This window comes from Brassica napus, chromosome C8 (assembly GCF_020379485.1).
Source record: "Brassica napus cultivar Da-Ae chromosome C8, Da-Ae, whole genome shotgun sequence".
Classification (NCBI taxonomy): domain Eukaryota; kingdom Viridiplantae; phylum Streptophyta; class Magnoliopsida; order Brassicales; family Brassicaceae; genus Brassica; species Brassica napus.
Window position 1 is genome coordinate 6,829,216 of NC_063451.1, and position 25,991 is coordinate 6,855,206.

At 35.3% G+C, this 25,991-nt stretch overlaps 4 protein-coding genes across 5 annotated transcripts; 2 read left to right on the forward strand and 2 right to left on the reverse strand.

Annotated features, from left to right (window-relative positions):
* The first annotated feature begins 1,730 nt into the window (after positions 1-1,730).
* LOC106406611 (metal transporter Nramp2) lies at positions 1,731-4,125 on the forward strand. Its single transcript, XM_013847306.3, has 4 exons — positions 1,731-2,516; positions 2,694-2,830; positions 2,906-3,558; positions 3,696-4,125. Exons 1-4 carry the CDS (start codon positions 1,954-1,956, stop codon positions 3,924-3,926), a joined length of 1,584 nt encoding a protein of 527 aa, XP_013702760.2. The 5' UTR covers positions 1,731-1,953; the 3' UTR covers positions 3,927-4,125.
* LOC106403959 (cyclin-A3-4-like) lies at positions 4,105-6,143 on the reverse strand. Of its 2 annotated transcripts, none has more exons than XM_048765592.1 (7): positions 5,629-6,143; positions 5,290-5,522; positions 5,040-5,195; positions 4,920-4,953; positions 4,682-4,831; positions 4,471-4,605; positions 4,105-4,370 (listed from the first exon to the last, which is right to left on the reverse strand). In XM_048765592.1, the coding sequence occupies exons 1-7, from the start codon at positions 5,962-5,964 to the stop codon at positions 4,296-4,298; spliced, it is 1,119 nt and encodes a 372-aa protein (XP_048621549.1). In that variant the 5' UTR covers positions 5,965-6,143; the 3' UTR covers positions 4,105-4,295. The 2 variants fall into 2 exon arrangements, with proteins under 2 accessions (XP_048621549.1, XP_048621550.1); XM_048765593.1 differs by having other exon boundaries at positions 5,040-5,192; positions 5,629-6,141.
* Positions 6,144-11,312: 5,169 nt separating this feature from the next.
* Positions 11,313-13,695, reverse strand: LOC106403043 (cyclin-A3-2). The gene is made up of 7 exons (XM_013843886.3): positions 13,091-13,695; positions 12,604-12,836; positions 12,359-12,511; positions 12,226-12,259; positions 11,983-12,132; positions 11,771-11,905; positions 11,313-11,685 (listed from the first exon to the last, which is right to left on the reverse strand). The coding sequence occupies exons 1-7, from the start codon at positions 13,403-13,405 to the stop codon at positions 11,614-11,616; spliced, it is 1,092 nt and encodes a 363-aa protein (XP_013699340.1). The 5' UTR covers positions 13,406-13,695; the 3' UTR covers positions 11,313-11,613.
* Positions 13,696-24,502: 10,807 nt separating this feature from the next.
* On the forward strand, positions 24,503-25,388 carry LOC111213069. Its single transcript, XM_022714726.2, has 5 exons — positions 24,503-24,523; positions 24,729-24,831; positions 24,946-25,016; positions 25,142-25,193; positions 25,288-25,388. Exons 1-5 carry the CDS (start codon positions 24,521-24,523, stop codon positions 25,386-25,388), a joined length of 330 nt encoding a protein of 109 aa, XP_022570447.2. The 5' UTR covers positions 24,503-24,520.
* Positions 25,389-25,991: the final 603 nt, after the last annotated feature.

Consider the following 25,991-nt stretch of genomic DNA (forward strand, 5'->3'; position numbering starts at 1 on the left):
TGGTTAGAAAAAAATTATGGACACTTCCCATTACTTAAAAAGAAAATTATGGACTAGCTCGCTTCCCAATACTTAAGAGGATAGAAAAATTTATAACAATAATAAAATTATGGTTAAATCACAGATCTATTTTTCTTTTTATATGAAAATAAAAATATGAACATGGATTGTATTGTGGTGACAAAAAAAAACATAGATTATATTGTACATGTTATGTTTGAATACAAATGATATGCATGGTTTAACTAACATCTCAACGGTTTAGATGGACAGATGACAAAAAAAAAACTAATATCTCAACTAAATAGTAAAACAATAAAATAGTTAAATCATGAAATATTAAATTATCAAAGTAAAAAATAGAAAATAAAATAGCAGATTGTGAAATAGCAAAATTATTAGAACGAAATACAAATATAAACTTGTTATAAAATTAAAATGTGTGAACTGAACTAAACCAAAAATATTTATTATTTTTATGGTTTATTATTCATATATTTAACTCTAAATAAATGGTAATGTAATTGGCGAAATGTAAATAAACTGATGACTACAACATAATTTATGTTTCATAATAGTTGTCCACCTAATCAATCAGTTATTGTCATTAGAGATGTCAAACAGGTTTACCCATCCCGTTCCGTTCCGTACCGTGGCGGGTTAGTCGTCGAGCGGGTCACAGCGGACCTGTCCCGCGCGGACTGCGGTCTTCAAAATGCCGGCCCAAACTTGTACCGCAGAATATATAGGCCTTCGCGGGCCGTCCCGCAGGACGCCCCCTTATCAAACCGCCTGCTACATCTTCTTTCATGAATGTTCAAGTAGAAGAGTTGTGTAAGAGAGTTGAAGAGAGCTCATTAAAGTTTCACTAAAGCCTTATCAAAATCAATGCCACAAAGCTCTGTTTGTGCTTGCGTTTTTGAGTTAAAAGTCTTCTTTTGTTATCAGCATAAGCTTTTGTTAAGTTTGAATCTGATTGAGTTGTTGTCTTTGTAATAATTTGGCTAAAGTGTTATATGTCTTCATCAAACAATCTCTTTTTTTAATTATTTGGATTACAAAAAAAATTGTGAATCACTTTGCCAAATTATACAAGTGACGTAATATACAAACTTTTCTCCTAAACAACACTATTGTAACCAATTTTTTTTTAATTTAAGAAAAAACACCACTTCACAGTATTGAAAACAAAACCAATCAAATTAAACAAGAAATATCACATTGTAATAAAGCAATTCATAGTTGTGTATAATAAAAAAAGAAAACCAAATCAAAACACCACAAGAACTCGAATCGTCATTGCTGAAGCTGGAGTCGGAGTCGCCGGAGCTCGAATCATCATCACCGGAGCTCGAATCATCATCGCCGGAACTCCTTATGTTTTCTGGGAGAAAAGTCATAAGAATCGCTTTTTCTCACTTTCTTTCTCGTTTTTAGGTAAAATAAGAAATGGAAAGAAAAAAAATGCGGGTCAATATAATCCCGCATGACCCGTTTCGGCCCATCCCTCAAAAGGTCCAGTCCCGCAAAGATCCGTCCCGCGAGGCCCACAAATTTGTGGACCTAGAAAAACTCGTCCCAATACCGTCCCGCGACAGTCCTTTTCGGGCCAGGCCCGCGTTCGAGATCCATAATTGCGATCTCTGATTGTCATAATAGTCATCCACCTAATCAATCGGTTCGCTAGAGCAATACTAACAATATAATTTGGGTATGGAAAGGAAAAGATAGGAAAAAGGATAGTGCTTTTAAAAAAATTTAAAAAGGGTGACATAACCAAATGAAAAAGTAAAGCAATGCCTCAGTGCTGCAAGGAACCTGTATTGTTTTATCCCTCCCTCCGCTCCCAATTCATCACTCGGCTCCGACGACGTCACCTCCACTTATCTCTTCCATTTCACCTCGCCGGGAAAAATATTCCGATCCTAACCTCACGGAATATTCCCCTTCTCGATGGAAAATGACGTCAAGGTGGACGAGAAAGTTGAAGAAGCCGACCGCCTTCTTCCTCCCCATTCTCTCCCCTCCAATTCCGACGACGAAGAATCAGAGGTCGCCTTCGATGCCAGAGATAAGATCGTGATCGTCGATTTCGAATCCGCCGACGATCCCTCCGCCGCGGCACCTCCTTTCTCGTGGCGGAAACTATGGTTGTTCACCGGTCCAGGCTTCCTGATGAGCATAGCGTTCTTAGATCCGGGGAATCTAGAAGGAGATCTGCAAGCTGGTGCCATCGCTGGCTATTCTCTGCTTTGGCTCTTGATGTGGGCCACCGCCATGGGGCTACTGATCCAGATGCTCTCCGCTAGAGTCGGTGTCGCCACCGGTCGACATCTGGCTGAGCTCTGCCGCGACGAGTATCCGACTTGGGCGAGGTATGTGCTTTGGTCCATGGCGGAGATTGCTCTGATCGGAGCTGATATTCAAGAGGTTATCGGCAGTGCGATTGCGATTCAGATTCTCAGCCGTGGCGTCTTGCCGCTTTGGGCCGGTGTTGTCATTACGGCCTCGGATTGGTGAGTCTTTGAATTTGCTTTCCCTTCTTTGCTCTATTCTTGAAAACTTGGCTTAGATGATCTGAATCTGTAGCTATTCAATTAGCAAAAAAAAAAAAAAATGATTCGATTTGAAATCAAGAACTGTTGCTTTTGTTTTTCTTGAAAACTTGGGGCTAATGAGTTGTATGCAAACAGTTTTTTATTTTTGTTTCTAGAGAATTATGGTGTGAGGAAGCTAGAAGCTATGTTTGCAGTTTTGATTGCAACTATGGGTTTGTCTTTTGCTTGGATGTTTGGTGAAACCAAGCCAAGTGGAAAAGAACTTATGATAGGTAACAAACAGAATGATCATTTTACTTCTCTCTGATTTTGCCTTTGATTGCTAAAAAAGATCAGATCTTTTGTAGGTATTTTACTTCCAAGGCTTAGCTCAAAGACCATTAGGCAAGCAGTAGGTGTTGTTGGCTGTGTCATAATGCCTCACAACGTGTTTTTGCATTCGGCTCTTGTACAGTCGAGGCAAATCGACCCAAAGAGGAAATCAAGGGTTCAAGAGGCGCTGAACTACTATTTGATCGAGTCTTCGGTCGCACTTTTCATCTCCTTCATGATTAACTTGTTTGTAACCACCGTCTTTGCAAAAGGGTTTTACGGAACCGAGAAAGCTAATAACATTGGCTTAGTTAATGCTGGTCAGTATCTTCAAGAGAAGTTTGGTGGTGGGCTTCTCCCGATTCTATATATCTGGGGAATCGGGTTGTTAGCAGCAGGACAAAGCAGTACGATTACTGGTACATATGCTGGACAGTTTATAATGGGAGGGTTTCTGAACCTTCGGCTTAAGAAATGGATGAGGGCAGTGATAACAAGAAGCTGTGCTATTGTGCCGACCATGATTGTGGCAATCGTGTTCAACACTTCCGAAGCTTCCTTGGATGTTTTGAATGAATGGCTCAATGTGCTTCAGTCTGTACAGATTCCTTTTGCTCTTCTCCCTCTTCTAACGTTGGTATCCAAAGAAGAAGTTATGGGAGACTTCAAGATTGGCCCTGTTCTCCAGGTTAATTTCAATGTCTTTTACTATAAAAGCTCTGAGTTTTCACTTGGTATGAGTCTTAATTGGTTACAATAGGTCTTTCATTATGCCATGAAGCTAGAGATTATGAGTTGATTGGATTTTATTGATTTATGTTGCAGAGAATAGCGTGGACGGTGGCTGCACTTGTAATGATCATCAATGGGTATCTTCTGTTGGATTTCTTTGTATCAGAAGTGAACGGTTTTATGTTTGGTGTTACGGTCTGCGTCTGGACAACTGCTTATGTTGCATTTATAGTCTACCTCATCTCACACAGCAACTTTTTTCCTTCTCCTTGGTCTTCCTCCTCCATTGAACTTCCCAAAAGAGTGACAGTCTCAGATAGCTAGCTGCACAAAAAAATAACTGCTCTCTGGCGGTTCGACACATTTTGAAGATACGGTAAACAAACTTGGGGGGAGTAAAGATTTATTTAGCATAGCTTTTTGCGAATGTGACAACACAACCATCTTTGTTGTACCTTTTTTTTTTTTTTTAAGGATGTGCAAGTAAAGTGATGCTCCAATATGATCTAAAGAGGCTTTTACATTGATAAAATCACAAAAAAAAAGAGTAGAAGACAGATCAATCAAAGCTCATAGCCATTGAAATGAATGGCCAAGCAAAATTAAAATTTCTATTGTTGAAAAAAATCTTCAATACTAAGTTGCAACTCTAATGACATATACAAACAATTAAAGCTCCTTTAAGCAAGCCTTTTATCTGATTGTAACATCTTCAAAGAAAGCTTGGGGAAGCTCAGGTGAAACAGGCATGGTAGCAACGCACTTGAACTGTAACACCAAGAGAATCAGATATTAACCATCTAGAAATGTTGTTGTAACATATCATCAAGTCAATGTTATATATCATTGTAACGTTGATTTTTTTTACCTTATGCTGCTTGTATTTGTTCCTAACAGCTTCTAAACTGTTCCCTCGTCTGCTTAGATACAAGTCATGTATGATTCCCACAGGTTGTTGCAGATCAGACGCCTTGTACTTTGTGTACTCTTCTAGCATTTGGTTCTGTTTTACATCACCAAAAGAGATTTAGATTACAATGACACAAATCTCTATAAAAGAAAGAGTCATAGTTGCTAACCCAAGGATGTTGTTTGGGACGGATGATGAATCGAGCAAGAAAGACAGCAGAAGCAGCCAACATAGAAGGCAAAAACTTCACACAGCTGTAATCCAACAGACTCAACTCTGAGAGATAGCAACAGAGGCACTCTATCTGCAACAGTGACTCCTGCAGAGAGGACGTGAAAAGAAAAAAACACCCAAGAGTTAACAATTGATACTGTGTAAGATGCAAATGCTCGCGGGTTTGAGCATACATTGAAATCCTCTTGAGCAACCCTTGTGAACCGTCTGCACAAACCCAACATAGAAAAGGGTAAAAACAATCAAAGTGTGGACAGACAACAACCTTTTAAGTACAAACAACAAACCGTTACCTTAAGAATGTTTTGATGGTTGGACATCCTAATTCAAACTGTAGAGCAAGAAGTATATCAGCCTCCATGGACACCACATCTTGTCTTGTAAACGTATTATCAGTAATGTAAACAAAATCTTCCACTTTAGGAGGACTTATCTCTTCGTATTTCCTACTTTTTTACAAAGCACCATATAAGAAGCTTTCACACTAGAACAATAACCAAAAAAATAATAATAATAAGAGAGTGAGATTAAGAAGATGCTTACGACGCAATAAGCATTGCAGAAACACCCACAAGCTGAAGCCTCTGCCTGTTAATAGGCTTTTCGGACAAGAATCGATCAACATAAGAGACAGTGAGATAGAGCGTGTCGGAAACGAGATTATATTCCTCGGCGACCTCCACTAACCAGTCCATCAAAACCCCTCTCATGCTAGGCGTCAAATCACTCTGGACCTTTTCAATGTAATCATGTAAAGGTCTTTGCTTCAGCTTCCCCTGAATCTCACCAAACAAACAAAAGCATTAGTCTTTCAGCATTACATAACAAACAGTAACCAAATCACAAAGATCAAAACCACATGGGGCAATGTTGATTGTTTACCTCCATTTCGCGGAGATACGCACAGATGTCAGCGACATAAGGACCACACATCTGAGGATCGCTAGATCCGGATTCGAAATCTACGGTCTGTGGAAGAACTGCTGCTGCAGGAGGTATCGGAAGGTTCTTCGTCTGCTTCTTGGCGGCGACGAGAGTTGATTTAGGCTTCTGGGTCTCTCTTTCTTGGAGGGGTATGAGCGGAGCAGCGACATTGGAGTTATTCGGAAGCTCTCCGAGAACGACTCTCTTCTTGCTAACTGGGTTTTCGTCCGCCGTGGAGGCCTTTCGCTTCGCCGCCGCCCTAGTCATCCTCGTGGAGTTCTGATTCTCCGCCATGGGGGTTCTCAGTGGGTAAGAGAGAGAGAGAGAGATTGGATTGAATATAGAAAATGTATAAGAGATGGAAAGTGTAAAAGAAGCGCCATTTTTTTGTGTGTGTGTGTGGGTTTTGGGGATTTTTTTTTTTTTTTAGGTCAATGGCGCTTTTCTTCTGTAATGCTTTCGAAACTTTTACGGATTTTTGACCTTCCAAAAAAAAATTTGGGGCTTCGTAGATTTTTATCCCCCGTTTATTTGGCGGCTGTTTTCTCCCTTTTTACCCTTCTAATCTTTTATAGATTACCTATTTATTATTAATATTCACTGTATTTAATTTATAAAAATTATATTTCATTTTAGTGTATTTTTATTTTCGAATTCTATAAAAATAAATATATTAAAGGATTTTTTTTGCAAAATTAACTCAAAACTCAAAAAAGTCGACCACAAAACTAAACTATGTTTTTTTCTGACATTTCATTTGCTCTATTTACCCCCACAAGTTCAGATTATTCTCAAAAATGCCATTAAATTTTTTTTTTCCGAAAATGACATTTTTACTCTCTCAACCTCATCATCTTCAAGTATTTACAAGATCGTCATTGCCATCAATACACCAACCACTATGAAAAACTAATTTGAAGCTCTTAATGCACCTCAAATCGATTTGCACTTCTTCTTTCTCAATTCTTATGAATTAAAAACAACATCTCTTTCACTTTCTCTCCATATTCATAAAAAAAACCAAGATTTTGATTTTAAATTTTTTATGGTTCATAGAGCCATTGAAGCTTACGATTCTTGGTGGATCACTTTTGTTTGAGATTCTGGGTGCTTGGAGAAGACTTATATGTGCTAAACAAGTTATCTCACTGGTTGAAACTATGAAATCAGTTTTTCTTTTCAGATTTGTTCGCCCAGACGACTTCCGGGTAAGTCTTATGGATGTAGACGTATGACTTACATGGAAGTCTTCTTATCAATGCAGAAGTTAGTTTTGCAATTGGCTTTTAAATGTATTTTTAGAAACAACTTACATGGAAGATGTCCATCTTTGTTTGTTAAAAAAAAAAATTCGAGACGATTTCCATGTAAGTCGTCTAGGGTAACGGGTTAGTTTTGCATTTGACTGGATTGTGTCAGAATTTTCACTTTTCCTGGAAGACTTACCCATAAGTCATCCAGTAATAAATTTTTTTAAAAAAATTATATCTATACGACTTCCATGTAAGTCGTCTCAGATTAATTTTGCAATTGAAAAATAAAACAATTTTTTTTTCTAGACGACTTACACGGAAGTCGTCGGTTAGATGACTTACACGAAATTTGTCCATCATTTTATTCTGAGATTCTGGTTAAACCTTGCTTATCTTGAACGACTTCCATGTAAGTCGTCGGACGGACGACTTCCGTGTAAGTCATCTAGAATTTTTTTTTTTTTTGTTTTATTTTTCAATTGCAAAACTAACCTGAGACGACTTACATGGAAGTCGTCTAGGTATAACAAAATATTGATTTTTTTAGTTTTCTAGTGGACGTCCAGGAAAAGTCAAATTTATGACACAATCCGATCAAATGCAAAACTAACCCGTTTACCCTGGACGACTTACATGGAAGTCGTCTCGAGTTTTTTTTAACAAACAAAGATGGACGACTTCCATGTAAGTCGTCTACGTTAAAAATCAATTGCAAAACTAACCCAAATAGACGACTTCCTAGAAGTGTACCAGACGACCTCCATGTAAGTCGTATGCGTCAATGTTTAATAAACTTTCATGTTCTCTAAAACTATAAAGTTTTTTAAATATTTTTTTTGTTAATTCATGTATATTAGTCGATATTTGAGCTCCTGAATGAAATTCATAACTTAATTGGTTTTAATTATGAGTTTACCGACATTCATGTGTATTAATGCTTCCAGAAGACTTCCATGGAAGTCTTTCTACGTTAGTTATTGTAAATTTGTTAAGTAACTTTAAGATATGTTTATTCAATTTTCAAAAGTGTTAAGTAACTTCAAGAATATCAAGTAACATGATTTAATGTGTCTTCTTAGATCATAAGATATACTTTTTAACTTTCAAGAAATTTGAAATTTCAATTTTCACTTAAAACTTTGAGTTTCCTGCTTAAATTTGCCACTTATATTTCAATTTCTCGTTTTAAATTTAAGTCTTCCGAGAAGACTTCTAATGAAATTGTTATATCTTTGAACTTATGTAATGGTTTATCTTTTGTGAAATTGACTAAGTTTTCTTGAGAATTCTTCTCCCTTAGTTGTAATAAATTTGATTAATTTTTTGTGTTATTGTGTTTTGCTATTGAAGTTGAATCAATAACTTCAATTATATCAAGTAATTTTGGCAAGATAATATTGTGGAATATGAACATATTTACCAAAAAAAAAATTATTGATAACTCTTCAAATTTATAAAAAAAAAAATCACAACTAAAAAAGTACACATGCAAATCACAACTAAAGGAGTACACATGCAAATCACAAAACAGACCACAAACAAAACTATTATAGATCATTTCTCTACAAAGACTAGCTTGGACTCCACTTGATATGGAAGAAGATTCCGTCATAAGTCTTCTAGCACATTATATTTTAGAAGACTCTTATGGGAAGTCTTCTCAGAAGTTTTCTAAACTATAATGTGCTAGAACACTTCCAGAAAGACTTCCTAGAAGTCTTCTATCGCATTATATTTTAGAAAACTTCCAAAAAGTCTTCCAAAGTCTGCTCCAAATCTGAAAAACATGTATATCAAACCCAGATCCGAAAAACCTATATGCATATCAAAAACGTTCAAATGGCTTAAAAACAGAGAAAATGAGTGGAAGATTATATAGATATACTTTTATAGAACACACAACGTACATATCCAAGTGGAAGATGAGAACCATCTGGTTAAAAACCTGCAACAAAAAGATAGATTAATGCGAAAGACATGAGACAAAAATGAAAAATGCATATAAAGTTTGGTGTTTTCAAATCAAAGAGATTAGAGTGGGTTTGGAGGAAGTCTGCTCCAGATCTGAAAAACATGTATATCAAACCCATATCTGAAAAACTTGCATATCAATAAATGTTCAAATGACTTAAAAACATAAAAATGAGTGGAAGATTAGATATATCTACCTTTATAGAACACACAAAAATACATATCTAAAATTAATAGATCTAGCTTTAAATGAGTGGAAGATGAGAACCATGTGATGAAAAACCTGCAAAACAAGATAAACTAATGAGAAAGACATGAGACAAAAACAATAAATTGATATAAAGTTTGATGTTTATAAATTCAAAGAGATTAGAGAGAGGTTGGAGAATTTTAGAATGAGGAAAATAACATTTTTGTTGCAGTTATTTAAGATGAGGAGAGAGAATGTGTAAATTTTTCTTTATATATGGAGACAAAAATTTTAATAAGATTAAACATTTTTGATTTAGAAGACTTTCAAATAAGTTTTCTAATAGAAGAATTTCTAAACGACTTACTTGTAATTCGCCCATAAGGCTTCAATATTTTTAGCGGGAAACTAAAATATATTTAGCAGGAGTTGAAGTCTTCTAATCGCCAGACGACTTACCTGTTAGTTTTAATATTTGTCATGTTAAATATATACATGAAAGTTATATATAAAAATTTCATTAAGGGTAACATAGACTTTAATTGCTCTAACTTTTAACGTAAGAGCTCTATTGTGAAAATCACTTTGCAAATAATAGTGCAGATAGATCTGTTAATTTAATATATTGCATTATTTAATTATATTTATTCTTTACTTTAATAATTTACTAGATTTTGATCCGCGCTTTCAAAGCACGGAATCATTTTTATTTATAAAATTATTAACCCGTTTGTTAGTTAATAACATAAAAAAAAACTGTTTGTTCAATCCGTTGTCACTTAATAAATATTTTGTATATTCGATGAAATAACCTGAAAAAACAATAATTGTAAAAATGTCTAAAATCGTAGGTTGGTTTTCAAAAAATCAACATTATTTTAAGTTTTTAATATTAATTTAAAATAATTAAGATTTATTAATTAAGATTTATGTAAAATTATAGTTTTGTAAGCGCATATATTAAAAATATTTATATTAAAGAATTACATTTGATTTTTAAAAAATATCAGATAAAAATTATTCTAGTATAATTTATTGTTTTAAATTTCATAATATTATCTAAATTTTTGAAAATTTTGAACCGTAGTAACTTATTTTGTATATATTAAAACCGAATTTTGACATGTATGTATCGGAAATGCACATGTAAATAATGAAAAATCGTATATTGTTTGGTGATATATATTTCGTAATTTTTTGTTAGAATTTAATTATATAGTTAATATTCGTAATGCACGTATCATTAACGTTAAAAAGAAACATAAAATGTATCATATATTATTAATACATTTAATGTTATGTAACATAAATGGTCTGAATAAGTTTGATAACATTTAGAAATATTCTTTAAATATATTTATTTGCTGGCTGATTTTAATTAATAATGATTTCCTAATTTTAATGAGTGGCATATATTATTAATGCACGTAATGTTATGTAACATAAATGGTCTGAATAAGTTTGATAATATTTTGGAATATTCCTTAATAGATTTATTTGCTGGTTAATTTTGATTAATAATAATTTCCTAAAAGTAATGAGTAGCATGACTTTGTAAAAAAAAATAATAATAATAAGAGGAAAATCCTACTGACAGATTCTGGTTTAATAGTATTGAAATATAGATTTATAGATTCACACTTTTTTACAGTTTTCAAGGTTATTAAAATTTCTCTATTAATTTCGCTATATCCATCATGGGTTTTTTTAAGTTATAAACTTTAGTACAAACACTTGTCATCCAGATAAACTCCAATTTTGTCATGTGTTAAAATTGAGGTCCGGTGCACAAAAAGAAGAAAAAAAAATTGATGTCCAGCATAGAATCCACATTGGCATCTAGGATAAGAGCAGCTTTCTCTAACCACAATGCCAAGTTCACACCTATTCATCTGATAAGCTTTGCAGATTGAGTTCCACACTCTAGCATCGTGGGAATCTACATAACAAGCAATGAGGTTTGAGCCTCACCGAGTCTAAAAAACACTAGAAAAGTTAGCTATCAAATGGCTAGCCATCAAATCACTACAAATAGTTGTTAACATTCATATCAATGGAACTCGTATTTATTTCGATGAGATAGAAGAAGGAAGATCATGTAACTATTCCCCCCCCCCCCCCCCCCAAATATTGAAGCTATCAAATTTGGTGCGGCCACGGGTTTAAACTGAATAATCTACCATAACCGTAAAAGAAGTAAATTGTACGCATCTGTATAGAGAGAGAGATAGTATGTAAATAAAACCCATTTACTTGTGATACATTGCAGTAGATAAATTCTTAATCTTTTCATTTGTCAAACAACTTCAACGGCAGAGAAAGAAAATATACAGACACGGAAAATTACATCAATGTATGCCCTAAGTTCACCATGATGCCTCTCAAGATCAGTCTTCATCTGTCCTAATATTCCTCTTTCAATTCAAGCTCACCCGAGTCTTTGTTTACTTTCGAGGATCGTGTCTCGAGCAATGTGTGACATATTTCCTCTTCCAGTTCTCTGTTCTTCCAAAGAAAGACTGGTTCAGGTCAAATGGTAACGTCCTCCCAGAAGGTAACCGGTAGGACAGGTGATACAGGCATGGTCGCAACGCACTGGAACTGTAACCAGAGGAGCAAAATTTAAGTATCAGCACATGCTTAATTCAAATGATGGCACTGATCTCAATTGTAATGTTAAATTTACCTTGTGGTGCTTGTATTTATCTCTAACAGCTTGTAAAGCACCTCCTCTTCTCCTCAGATACAAGTCATGTATGATTCCCACACACTCTTGTAGATCAGCCGCTTTGTACTTTGTGTATTCTTCCAACATCTGATTCTGTTTTACATCAATTAGATTATTAGTGTCTCATTCAATAAAATTTACATGTAAGAGAATGAGAACAAAATGCTTACCCAAGGATGTTGTTTTGGACGGATGATGAATCGAGCAAGGAAAACAGCAGAAGCAGCCAACATAGATGGCAAAAACTTCACAGCTTTGTAATCTAATATACTCAATTCTGATAAGTAGCAAGAGAGTGGTTCTAGCTGCAAGTGTGGCACCTGAAATAAAGGCATATAAAAAATAATATTTAGCATTTTGATACTCTTTTAAGATTCCTTATCTTATATAAATGTAGATCAGTCTGAGCTTACATTGAAATCTTCTTGTGCAACCCTTGTGAATCGTCTGCACATTAAAAATGGAAAAACAGAATGAGGACAATGAACCATGCAAACCAGTAAATTACTCTATCAGCAAAAGACATTGTTTCATCACAAATCTAACCTTATAAAAGAATTGATTGTGGGTCTTCCCAGTTCAAACTGAAGGGCAAGAAGTATATCTGCTTCCATCTTCACCACATCTTGTTTCGAAAATGTATTATCAGTGATGTAACAGAAATCTTCTACTTTGGGAGGACTTATCTCTTCATACTTCCTAATAATTTCCAACAACCAAAAGAATAAGTTTCATAAGCTTCATTCAAAAACACAAATGACTAGCAAAATAGAGATCTGAAAGATGCTTACGAGGCAATAAGCATAGCAGAAACTCCCAAGAGCTGAAGCCTCTTCTTGTTGACGGTCTTTAAGGACAAGAATCTATCGATGTAAGAGACAGTGAGATGGAGTGTCTCAGACAGGAGTTTGTACTCGTCAGCAACTTCGACTAACCAATCAACCAAAACACCTCTCATGGTTGGCGTTACATCTTTCTGAACCTTTTCCATGTAATCAGGTAAAGGTCTTTGCTTTGGCTTCACCTGAGTTTCAACCAAAAGCAATAATCTTTCAGCTTCACATATAACATATCCAATAATAATAATAATCATCAGAACCCTAATTTGTCAAAACCAAATCAGATTGTTATCATAAATCTCAGAAACTTAAAGATCAAACCCACATTTAAACTAATAACAATCATCAATTTTTCTGAATTGTCCACATTTTAAAGAACATATAGATAAACTGAAAGTCTTCGGACAAAACCCAAAACCTTTAAATTTGAGATCGTTACCTCCATTTGACGGAGATACTCGTAGATGTCGGAGACATAAGGTCCGCACATCTTGGGATCATCGGATCGAGCATCAATGTCAGATCCAAATTCCACGGCAGCCAAAGCCACCGGAGCCGTCTTTCTCAATAGAGCTCCAAGACTCTTTGCGGGCTTCGGGATCTGATTGAAACTGGACAAGACGGAGATGTTGGAGAGATTCGGAAGCTCGCCGAGAACCACTCTCTTCTTGGTGACACGTTCATCCTCCGTGGCCGTAGACTTTCTCTTCACCGCCGCTCTCGTCATCCTCACACAGATCTCCTTCTCAGTCATGATTGAGGGGTTGAAGAGATTCCGAGAGAAAGGGAAAGTAAGAGAGAGAGAGAGATTTGGTGGTGGTGAGGAAGAAGTGAGGGTGAGAAGGGGAAGAAAAAGGGAAGAGTAAAAGCGCCATTTTCGAGTTGAAAACAAAGCTTCTCGCGCTCTGTGTGCGATTTTGAGTTTTATTTTCAAGAGTCAAAAAACTTTGGAGGAAGGAATCGAATATCTAATCTGAAAATTGTTTGGCGGGCGAATTTTTCATCGGATATCTGTCTGAATTTGTTTTACCCGTACGATTGTTGTTGAGTCATGCGAATTTCACCTTCTCTTTTTCGACGAATAACATTTAGAATTATTTACTCAAACACCCTTCTAATTTTCTATAAATTATTTTCATATCATATTTTTATAATATTTTTTTCCTCGATAATTTGTAGTACATTTTGCTGATTTGTATATGTAAAATCTTTTTTTTAGAACACTGGTATTCAAGCGGAAGTTTATCCAAACATTATACATTTTAGTACCTATTACGAGAACCATACAAAACTTTTTTTTATTACTACCATTTTTTAATACCCAGCGTATTTTTTATTAAATTGTGAGAAAAAACCTATTTACAAGAATATCATTACTTTTTAATGCCACGTAAGCAAAAGACTGGCGCCACATATGAATGCGCTGACATGTGTTAATAAACTCAGCCGTAAAGCGCTACAAACTTCGGTCTAAAAAACATAGATTTGAAAAAATTAAAAATCTGAGACAGATCTACAGCAGCCGTCGTCGATTTCGATGATGATCGGTTAAAGAAGAAGCTTCCTCTCCTCCAATGTCATGTATGGTGGTTCGACATCCTGTTGCTTCCTCTCTCATTGGATTCGTCGTCTTAGAAAAGAAGAAAGACTCAAAGAGAGAAATGAAGAACATTACAAGGGGAGGGGGTAAAGACAGAATAAGAAGATAGCGTTCTAGTCGAGAATGCTATCTTTGACATAACTCATAATTTAAGATAGCGTTTTTTTACTTCGATGCTATAAAAATCCGCATATATAATACCATATATATTATTAAAACCGAAGTACAATTTAGTACTGTTTGGAAACATGAATAGTAATATAAGGAGAATTATTTGGAAACGAGGATAATAGTATTACATTAATTTTATTTTCATATTTCACTCATATTAACAAATTTATTAATTATATTACCTTAACAATATTTCACTTCATTAATTATATTACCATAATAATAATAGTGTATATTTTTATTTAGTAGTTAATCAATATTAATTTTGTGTCAATTATAAAATCAAAAATTAAAATAACTGAGTTTAGTTTGTTTTACTAGAACATTTTTTTTTAATTTCAATCGGTGGAAAATTACGTAGCCAAAAACATAATTCAAAGACATGTTTTGTGAATAAAATCATAACTTAAATCAAAATAATAAAAATAAATTACATTTATTGTCACTTAATTTTTCACTCTATATAATTGTCTTACTAAATAAAAAAAAAACTCTTTCTATTTCACTTAATTTAGCAAAACACATAAAAAAAGTTTTTTTTATTAGTTTATAAAATCAGTTAGGCATGAGCACTAGATATTCACTTAGGTACGAGTTGTTCTTTTCGGGTATTGTTTTTTTTTTAAATTACTCTCTCTTTGAATATTATAAATTTATGTGTAGGTTTTGAGTTGGGTCCTTTTGAGTCTGGATGAGTTCGGTTCTGATGTATATGACCCTAAAAATATCTAAATAACCAATGTACATATTATGAAAGACAAATATTAATGTACGAAAATATAAGGTTTGGATATTTGTACCAAAAATAATCATATTATCCGATTCAATCCAGGTCTTTTGAATATAATTAGTTAAATTACGACATATCTAAAATATAAATCACTAATTATGAAAAAAAAATATTAATGTATAAAAATATAAGTATAGTGTTATTTTAGTAATTTCATTAATTATATTACTTTAACAATACATCACATCATTAATTATATTTATCGTAACAATACATCAAATCATTAATTATAATATACCGTTAAAGTAATAATGCAGATTTTTTATTTATTAGTTAATCAATATTAACTTTGTGCAATTATAAAAAAATGTAAGATAACTGATTTTTCCATATGGTTAATAGTTTGGTTTAATTTGTTTTACTAAAACTTTCTTTTGTCTTAGTTCCGATTGGTGAAAAATTACATAGCCAAACACATAATTCAAAGGCATATTTTATGTGAACAAAATAATAATTTAAATCAAAATAATTAAAAAGTATTACATTTATTATCACTTAATGTTTCACTTCATATAACTATTTTAATAAATAAAAAATTCTTTCTGTTTTTCTTATTTTTGCCAAATATATAGAAATATATTTCTTTTTAATTTATTTACAGAATAAGTTAAGTATGGACATTCGGATACTCATTGAGGTACAAGTTGTTTCTTTCGGGATTAATTTTTTTGGATTTTGAAATTAGGCGCCACGTGGATATTATACATTTATGTATGAGGTTTGAGTTGGGTCCTCCCGGGTCTGAATGATTTTGATTCTGATGTGTAGAAACATAAAAATATCTAAATAACCAATATATCTGAAAGGGGTTCCTATATTTGTACCAAAAATAATCTTATTACTCGATTCAGTCTAAATCTTTTGAATACAATTAGTTATACGACGACACATCTTAAATATATAACACTAATTATAAAATAACGAATAAAAATTTATAAAACCGTAAAAATTAACACCCGCACAGGCGTGCGGATCAATCTCTAGTTGTACATTACAACGCTATCTTTACTGAGGCGAAAAATGATTGATTTTCCCTCTTACCCTCATTTCATTTTCCCTCTCATTTTATTCTTTAAATATTTACATATAAAAAAAGAAAATTTTCTATTGGTTGAAAGTAATACACAAGGATTGCAATCTCTACTCTTAATTGTTTTTAATCCAAAGGTGGAGATTGTGTTTTAATTTGTCCTCTTCTTTTGACTTCCGAAACACGACGACAGAGAGAAGTGAGATAACACAGAGAGAGATGAGAGATTGCAAGGGAAGAAGACTGAGACCGGCCTGAGTTCGTCGCCTTTGTCACCGTCTGAGTTCGTCGCCGTCGACCTGTCTCTACTCCTCGTCACTTTTTTCTTCCGTAATCTGTACTCCTCCTGAGAACGCCCCTCTCTCCTCTGCAGCCGAATCCGAAACCAACACTCGTCTCACTCTCAATCTCCTCTCATGTCTGCTCCTTAGGTTCTCTCTCTCTCTCTCTCTATTCAATTTCACTAAACAACAGATCTGAAAAACAAAGTCCTTAAAGTTTGTATCTTTATGTAGGTCTGGTGCTTCCTCTTCAAACACTACAAGAGAACGTGGGAGTAACGACTACGATTTACGACTACAAATGTGTAGTCGTAAATTAACTTCAATTTTACGTCTAAGTTACGACAACAGTAAAGTTCGTCGTAACTTAGACGTAATTTTGCTACTAATCGGGTTAGTCGTAAATTGGTCGTAAATTAACTTCGCATTTACGACTACACTTTCAGGTAGTCGTAATGTAGCCGTAAATTTGCGAACAAATGACATCGAAGATCTACCATCTGATTAACGACCAATTTATGAGAAACATAGTTGCACATTGGTGGTTAAGTTATTATCAAACGTAAATTCGTTGTAACATTGTTACCTACCAAAATCGAAATTTCCCTATAAATATGATCTTCTCCCTCATTCTTAAGATGCACAAAAAAAATGAAAAAGAGTAAAAAAAAATGCCTAGAAATATCTATGAGCTTCGGAGTTGGATGTATGCGCATAAAGATTCAAGGGGAAGAGTAACAGAAGAATTTCTCAACGGAGCAGAGGTGTTCATGTACCAGGCTGGACAGACGTCTCTCACACTGGAAACGGGTAAAATGTTCTGTCCCTGTCGTAAATGCAACAATACAATGTTTGCTGCTAGTGAAACGGTTTGGAAACATATAGTAAATAGAGGATTTACTCCACATTACTATATCTGGTTTAACCACAGAGAAGGTGATAATAGGAATGAAGCTAGTAGTAGTAATCAGGTTGAAAATGTTCGTAACAGAGATGAACCACATTTGCCTTCTGAAAGTTGTAACCTTCAAGAGGATCATATGGTAGATCATGATAGGATGAATGATATGGTTACAGATGCATTTCGTGAAACGAGATCAGTAAAAGAGGAGGTAGAAAATGTAGAGGGGCCTAACTTGGATGCAAAAAGATTTTATGAAATGCTAGCATCAGCTAATGAGCCAATTTATGAAGGTTGTAGAGAAGGTCTTTCTAAATTATCATTGGCAGCTAGGATGATGAATATCAAAACTGATCAAAAACTTACCTGGAGTTTGTATGGATGCATGGGCTCAGTTGTTTAAAGAGTATTTGCCTGAAGATAATATGTGTGCTGAATCTTATTATGAGATTCAGAAACTGGTTCATAGCCTTGGCTTACCTTCGGAGATGATTGATGTGTGTATAGACAACTATATGATATATACTGGGGAGAAAATGCAGAATTGTTAGAGTGTAAATTTTGCAAGAAGCCACGATATAAACCGCAAGTACGTGGGCGGAATAGGGTGCCGTACCAGCGGATGTGGTACTTACCTATTAAGGATAGACTGAAGAGATTATATCAATCAGAAAAGACGGCAGCAGCGATGAGATGGCATGCACAACATACTCAGAAAGAAGGCGAGATCAATCATCCCTCTGATGCAAAAGCGTGGAAACACTTGAATTCGATGTACCCTAATTTTGCAAGCAACCCCCGCAACGTTTATCTTGGGCTCTGCACAGATGGCTTTAGTCCATTTGGAATGTCTGGAAGACAATATTCGCTTTGACCAGTCTTCTTGACGCCATACAACCTTCCACCAGAGATGTGTATGGAAAAAGAATTGCTTTTCATGAGTATATTGATACCTGGGCCAAAACATCCGAAGAGGTCCCTTCATGTTTTTCTACAGCCTTTGATAGAAGAATTGAAGGAATTATGGTCAACAGGCGTGCAGACATATGATTGTTCAACGAGAACAAACTTTACAATGCGAGCAGTTCTTTTGTGGACCATTAGTGACTTTCCTGCATACGGGATGTTGTCAGGTTGGACGACGCATGGGAGGCTATCTTGTGCTTATTGTATGGGAAGCACAGACGCATTTCAGCTGAAGAATGGTAGGAAGACGTTCTGGTTTGATTGTTATCGGAGATTTCTTCCCATTAACCATCTGTACCGAAGGAACAAGAAATTGTTTCGGTCAAAAAGGGTTGTACGAGACACCGCTCCACCATATTTATCTGGAGAGGAAATCGAGAAGGATATTGATTACTATGGTGGACAAGACACAAGCAAGAAAGAGGGTAATTGACATACTACTGCAAATATGTCTGTTGGTTACGTGACACAACATAATTGGCACAATTAAGAAGAGTATATTTTGGGAACTTCCATATTGTAAAAATCTACTTCTACGCCACAATCTTGATGTGATGCATATAGAGAAGAACTTCTTTGACAACATCATCAATACATTATTGAACGTCCCCAGGAAAACAAAAGATAACAAGAACTCAAGGTTGGATTTGCCTGCATTATGTTCTAGGATTGAGCTGCATATTAGAAACGATGGGAAAATTCCGGTTCCCATTTTCAGATTGTCAGCAGAAGCAAAAGCAGCGTTGTTCAAGTGGGTGGCATCAGATGTGAATTTTTCTGATGGATATGTTTCAAATCTATCAAGATGTGTTGATCAGCAGGGACAGAAGTTTTCAGGGATGAAGAGTCATGACTGTCATGTGTTTATGCAACGACTTCTACCATTTGCATTTGCGGAGTTGCTTCCAAAAAATGTTCACGAGGCACTTGCAGGTAACAAATAAAGTTATTATTACTTCTTGTTGGAAAAAACTTATAAAAAGTATCTTACGTTGGCTTGTACATAGGGCTGGGCAAAAAATCCGAATCCGAAGAACCGAACCGAACCCGATCCGAAAAAGTAGTACCGAATCCGAACCGAAATTGATTAAATATCCGAACGGGTTCAAAATTTTGGTATCCAGAGAACCGAAACCGAACCCGACCCGAACCGAAGTATTTCGGGTACCCGAATGTATCCGAAATAGATTTATATATCTAAATATATTAATTATTTTTAGATTCAATGTATATTAAAAACATTCAAAATATATAAGATACTTTTAAGTTGTCTAAAATACTTGAAAATATATACAAATATTCAAAAGTAAATTTCTAAAATAGTATAAAATATACTCAAAAACCAAAAATAGTTGAAATGTCTACTGATTGTCTATCAAAATATTCAAACAAACCAATTTATATGTTAAGTTTAGGTACTTTGACATATGTTATTCAAGTTTATATGTTATATAGTATTTTATTTACAGATTTTGAGAAATTGAAACTATATATTGAATTTTAAAATTTTAAAAATCATTTAAATGGGTTATCCGAACCCGAACCAAACCCGCAAAGATCCGAACCGAACCCGAACCGAAATTTAGAAATACCCGAATGGAGCTAAAATCTTTAACCCCGAAAACCCGAAACCCGAATAAACCCGAACCGAACCCGAATGGATACCCGAACGCCCACCCCTACTTGTACATTTGTAGACATCGGAAATTTTTTTCAGAGATCTTAGCGCACGCACCTTAACTGTAGATGTCATCAGACAACTTGATGAGAATATCCCGATCTTGATGTGCAACTTGGAGAAAAAATTTCCTCCGTCATTTTTTGATGTCATTGAATATTTAGTTGTCCACCTTCCGTACGAGGCATTGCTTCGTGGACCTGTTCATAATGTATGGATGTCAACAAAAGGAAAGACCAACATTTTGTGAAGTGGTTGAAAACGCAGGTATACATCACATTATAATTAATTAAAGTTATATATTATTATATAATTAATGAAGTTATATTTATATATATATGTTGATGATCCAGGTTGATTATGATGATCCATTCTATCCTCAGTGGTTTCACGAAATGATACAAGGTCCGGTCGCTAAGGTGACCACAACATCTATGTATTTCACACGAGGCTACACTTTTCACACTTACGAATATGGAAGTCGGCAAGCAACAATGAACTATGGAGTATGTGTGAATGGTGAAACTGATTTCTATGGAATCTTACAAGAGATCATCGAAGTGGAGTTCCCCGACCTGGTGAAGCTGAAATGCATTCTCTTCAAATGTGACTGGTTTGACCCCACCGTCAATAGAGGTGTTCGGTATAGCAAGTTTGGAGTTGTTGATATAAATGCTACATGGAGGTACAACAAATTTGAACCCTACATATTGGCATCTCAAGCAGACCAAGTTTGTCTTATTCCATATCTGAGGATCAGACAATCTGAAATATTTTGATTAGCCGCTCTAAAAGTTACACCTCGGGGCCGAGTATTGACTGATCAACAACCGCCTTTACAAGAAGATGTCGTAAATGAAGTAGAAGTACCTGAGCAAGCTACAAATGATATCTTACTTGTTGATCCATACAACCAGGGATATGAAGAACTTCCAGACGATGCAATAGACGAAGCCCACGAAGATGAATTTGAAGAAAATGGTGAAGTGGATGATGTTTCTGATGATGAGTGATCGAGTTTGATTATGTTACAGTGTTTGTGTTCTATTGTATTATTAAACTCTTTGTATTACAAATAATATATATATATAACTTATCCGATCATGTTTGCTCAATTATGATGTTTGTGGTTTGGGGTTTCGAAGTGTATAAAACTTATGATGTTTGTTGTTTGGGGTTTGGGGTTTCAGTTTTAGGGTATAAACAAAAACCGAAGCTAATTAGTCGTAAGATACGACTCAGTTACGAATAATCTCAAATTTATCGAGGCTAGTTAGTAGTTAGGTACGACTAAGTTACGACTAATATAAAATACGTCGAAGCTAATTAGTCGTAAAATACGACTCAGTTACGACTAATCGAAAATGAATCGAAGCTAATTAGTCGTAATATACGACTCATTTACGACTAACCTAAAATGAGACAAAGCTAATTGGTCGTTAAGTACTTCGTCCCTAGTTGGTCGTAAATTTCCTTCGTCCCACATTGGTGGTAAATTTACGTCTCTTTTACGATTGCTAGTCTCTCATTGGTCGTAAATGGAAAACTTAATTAGTTCCTAATTAGTCGTAATAGCACTTGGTCCCCCATTAGTCGTAAAGTTACGACTACTTTACGACTGCTAGTCTCTCATTGGTCGTAAATTTACAACTCATTTACGACTAACACCAAAACTCTATATATACACAGACCTCGCGAAGCAATTTGGTTGCTCATTCCCTTCTCTCTAACAACGACTTCCCATCTCTCTCTAGGTTATTTATTTATTTATTTTTAGTTTTAGGTGGTTAGTTAGGTGATTAGATTAGGTTTGGAATTAGTTTAGGATGGAAGTAGATTAGGATGGAGTTAGATTATGATCGAATTAGAATAGATTTAGATTATTTTTATATAAAAAAATTGAATTGTTTATAACCATCTATTTTGTTGGGTTTTTTTTCGAGAGTGACGATATTGCTATAGCTGGTGGTAGGCAGAGACTTAGGAATCTTGCGCCTAAAAACTCTTATGCGAGTACTTTTCTCCCACAGCTGGATCCATCAGCTTCTACTTCCGGCACTGTATCCGGCCAAGAGAATGTCCCTGAGAGCCAAGTTCCTACTGCTCCGTATGTGCCTCCACAGGTATATGACCCTGAAGCTTACTATCCGCAGTTTGATGACCCTGCTCAATTCTTTCCCCAGTACGATGAGGCTCCACAGCAGCCTCGGTATGAGCAGCATCATCCTCCACACCATCCTCAGCAGCAATCCACTGCTCCCGAAGCTGCTCCGGCTCCTGCAGCTGCTCCGGCTCCTGCAGTTGTTCATCCAGATTTGATGGTGCCACCGAATGCACCATATGCAAGATATACAGTGGAAGACCTTCTCCAGATGCCGGGACGAGAAGGTTTACCGATCATCAATCCAGATCGACCACCCAACACTTACTGGTATTTTTTAATATATTAAAGTTTTAATTGCATTTAAATATACTAATTATACGTATTGGTCTAAATATATGTATTCTTTCAAATTTTGTAGGTTTTTGACGGACAATTGTGTGGGACAGAGCGTTGGAGATATCATCAGGGCAAACTTCCGGGAAGCGCATCCGAACTGGTCTCTTACACCTGACCACGTTCGGAGGACTTGGTTCAAGTGCTTTGCGGTTAGTTTTAAATATAATTTTTTTATTGTTTATTTAAAAAATAATAATTTTTTAATTCAATTTTTTTTATTAATGATTTTTTGTAGCAAAAATGGAATTGGTCCATTGCTGTCAGCGAAACGGTGAAGGCAGAGTTCTACAAAAAGGCGATGGCTCGCCTAAAGAACATTGTTGGTGATTGGAAGGAGAAGTGGAGGGTTTTGGGGGACGACGCAAAAGAAGTCTACCTCAGCAATGACGTTTGGAAGGACTTGAAGGCTTATTGGAATTTGCCCAAGTCAGTTCAAAGGTCTATCACTTGCTCTACGGCTCGGTTGACCCGCGATGATGACGGTAACGTGCCAGTACCTCATACTTCCAGACAGATTCCACACGCTGGGAGGGCACTACAAATTGTAAGTCTTCGATATTTCTTAATTTTTATTAAATATATATTAATTAAGTATTTATTGAATGCGTGAGTTTAATTTAATTTTTTTTATACAGGCTGCCCAAGAAGGAGAACCACCATCTCTGGCCCGACTTTACAAGACGACACACCAGCATTCTGATGGCACCTTTTCGCATCCTCGAGCAGAGAGGATCTACAACACTGTTGAGGCTCGGATCCAGGAGGTCCAGACTCAGTTGTCGCAACAAAATCTGGAAGGTGCACCGGTCCAGCTGTCCACCGTCGAACAAGACAAATTTTTTGAGCAGGTAAAAAATTCGATCTTTTAAATATATGTTTATTTACATTTTTATTCTTTAACTTAGTTTTACATATGTACTAATTAATATCTATTTATTAATTGAAGGTTGCCCAGAAGAAAAGGGGATGTATTGTCGGGATCGGGTCTGTGAACGATGTCCCGAGGGCGAGAGCTGAACACGCTGCAAGAATGGAAGAAGAATTTTCTCTCCGTAGGGATTTGACAGCTGCCAAAGAAGTCATAGCCGATCACAGGGAAAAATTTACGGTTATGGCAAATATGTTGGATATGATGATAGAGACAAACCCAAACGTCAACCCGGCTCTTGCCTCTAGGTGGCAGTCTATATGTCCGACCTTTATCCCTGAGCGCACTCCGGAAGAGCAGGCGGATTTAGAACGACGTCCGGATGAGCATAGTTTCGACCTCTTCGACGAAATATACCTTAACACTTGGTTTTTTCGGTTTTAATTAATTTGTATTTTGAATGTTTTATGTTATGGATATTATTATGTTTCCGGATGTTAGATATTTTATTTTAATTTTATCAAATTTTAAATTTTTAAATCAAACTAAATTTAAATATTTGATTTTAATTAATATATAAAATTCGTAAATAAATAAAAAATTCGAAAATAAATAAATAAAGTTGGTCAAATTACGACCAATGAACATCTAACCTCGATGTAAGGTGGTCGTTACATTACGACGAATAAACATCGACATAAGAGGTAAATTGGTCGTAAATTTACGACCAATGTACATCTAATATATGAGACGTAAATGTGTGTCACTTTTACGACTAATGCTTTTACGGTTAACTTACGACCAATTGTATGAGTCGTACATGTACGTCTGATTTACGACTAATTCATTTAGTCGTAATATTACAACCAATGTGCCTCTAATAATTATTACGACCAGCTTGTAACGACCAATCGGTTTTCGAAGTTAATTGGTCGTAAAGCCCATATTACGACCAAATAGCTACTAATACTGTAGTCGTTAAGGTCATGTTTTCTTGTAGTGAAAGAACAGATGAAATCCACATCCCAAACCCATCTTGGATGCAATCTACTTCCTACAAAGAGGCTTGGAACGAGCCACATATATGGTTTAGACCAAACGATGTTTTAATTTTTTTTAGAACAGTGATTCAGTCATTGGTGATGTACAATCCCACAGATCTTTAGTTGTGGGAGGGGACTATTGTTAGAGCTTCAAAATGTTGTTCAAGTGTATTTCTTTGTGTTGGGTTTCTAGTTTGTGCAAGGCTTCCAAGAAACTTAGGATTGATTCTCAGATGTTTTCTTGTGCAGATGAAAGTTGCTTTTGGAGGTGTGGATTCTGTGAGTCATCCACCACGTCAACCTGGCCGTAGCAATGAGCAGACAGGAACCTCAAATGCTCTTGCATTCCCAGGTATCAGGTATTGTGTTCATATCACCTGTTTTGCTTATGTTGATGAAAGATGAACAAAACTAGTTTATTCTCTTATTTGAATTTTTATTAAAAATTGCTCAATGAGTTCTGCAGGTTCTAAGAGTACCCAAAAGGGTGTGACAGAATGCTCTTGTTGTTGGTCCAACTTTACATCCAAAGGTCTTGTAAGTATTAACCTTTTGTCATTTGTTTCGTTGATCTGGATGCTAGTTGATGTTTCTACTTAATGGCAAGGATGCTGATTAAAAATATTTTGTATCTTCATGTTCTTATGTAACTCTTGTTTCAGCTGTGTGCTAAGAGACAGAAGATGTTGGAAGACATGGAAAAAGACTTTGAAGGTATATTCTCTTTGAGACCTGTTTTTAAATCTAAAAGAGTGTTTGATCTCTCTCTCTGTGTTTTGAATTTGATTTTTTTTCTTGTTACATGAAGGTGGACAAGAAGCAGATAAGCTTGATGAAGGAGGAGGTAGCAAAAGCAGGGGATCGTTAGACATTAGGTTTAGAGTGGAAAAGGTCCAAGCTCGTGTGTGATTGGAAGACGGTGAAGTTGGAGTACTCGTTGTGACGGCGTTGGTCGTGGTGTGGTGCGGCGCTAGAAGATAGAACTTTAGGTATAAAATTTTAGGTGTAGGTTTAATATTTTTGAAAAAATTGGTTTAGTTTGATATACCGGTCATAAATATGTAACCAATTTCGATATATAAAAATTTTAATAATTTTTTTATTATTATTATTTTTTTATAATGATATAATAACAATTATTATTTGCTATTAGAAGTTATACAATTCCACAATTAATAAAACGCCATCAAACTAATATTTTAACATAGCACAAGCTAAACGCTATCTAAAGTGCCCGAGAAAAGATTGCGGGGGAAGATAAACCGTTCGCCGTAACGCTGCGCTATCTTGCAATAGCGTTTTCCTCATGCTATATATGAGACGTTTTCTTGTAGTGGAAGCTAAGTCCCGTAAATTGTAAGAAAATGAGAGAATTGAACAAAAAAAGTAAGAAAAGGGGAGAAAACGAAGAAGATGATGAATTTGAAAGCTGATTTTATATGTTTGATGACTCAGATGGTGCATCATGTGAATATGATAACTTTAGTTCATACAATGAGTCTCCAACACATA

Excerpts from the sequence above, each read along its gene's own strand:
- LOC106406611 (XM_013847306.3), top strand. The coding sequence starts at position 1,954 with ATGGAAAATGACGTCAAGGTGGACGAGAAAGTTGAAGAAGCCGACCGC. Across the intron at positions 2,831-2,905 it reads TGGAAAAGAACTTATGATAG|GTATTTTACTTCCAAGGCTT; the intron begins GTAACAAACAGA and ends GATCTTTTGTAG. Across the intron at positions 3,559-3,695 it reads AGATTGGCCCTGTTCTCCAG|AGAATAGCGTGGACGGTGGC; the intron begins GTTAATTTCAAT and ends TTTATGTTGCAG.
- LOC111213069 (XM_022714726.2), top strand. Across the intron at positions 24,832-24,945 it reads AAATGCTCTTGCATTCCCAG|GTTCTAAGAGTACCCAAAAG; the intron begins GTATCAGGTATT and ends TGAGTTCTGCAG. Across the intron at positions 25,194-25,287 it reads CATGGAAAAAGACTTTGAAG|GTGGACAAGAAGCAGATAAG; the intron begins GTATATTCTCTT and ends TGTTACATGAAG.
- LOC106403959 (XM_048765592.1), bottom strand. The coding sequence starts at position 5,964 with ATGGCGGAGAATCAGAACTCCACGAGGATGACTAGGGCGGCGGCGAAG. Across the intron at positions 5,523-5,628 it reads CGTATCTCCGCGAAATGGAG|GGGAAGCTGAAGCAAAGACC; the intron begins GTAAACAATCAA and ends GGTGAGATTCAG. Across the intron at positions 4,371-4,470 it reads ACAAATACAAGCAGCATAAG|TTCAAGTGCGTTGCTACCAT; the intron begins GTAAAAAAAATC and ends TTGGTGTTACAG.
- LOC106403043 (XM_013843886.3), bottom strand. The coding sequence starts at position 13,405 with ATGACTGAGAAGGAGATCTGTGTGAGGATGACGAGAGCGGCGGTGAAG. Across the intron at positions 12,260-12,358 it reads ACAATCAATTCTTTTATAAG|ACGATTCACAAGGGTTGCAC; the intron begins GTTAGATTTGTG and ends TTTAATGTGCAG. Across the intron at positions 11,686-11,770 it reads ATAAATACAAGCACCACAAG|TTCCAGTGCGTTGCGACCAT; the intron begins GTAAATTTAACA and ends CTCTGGTTACAG.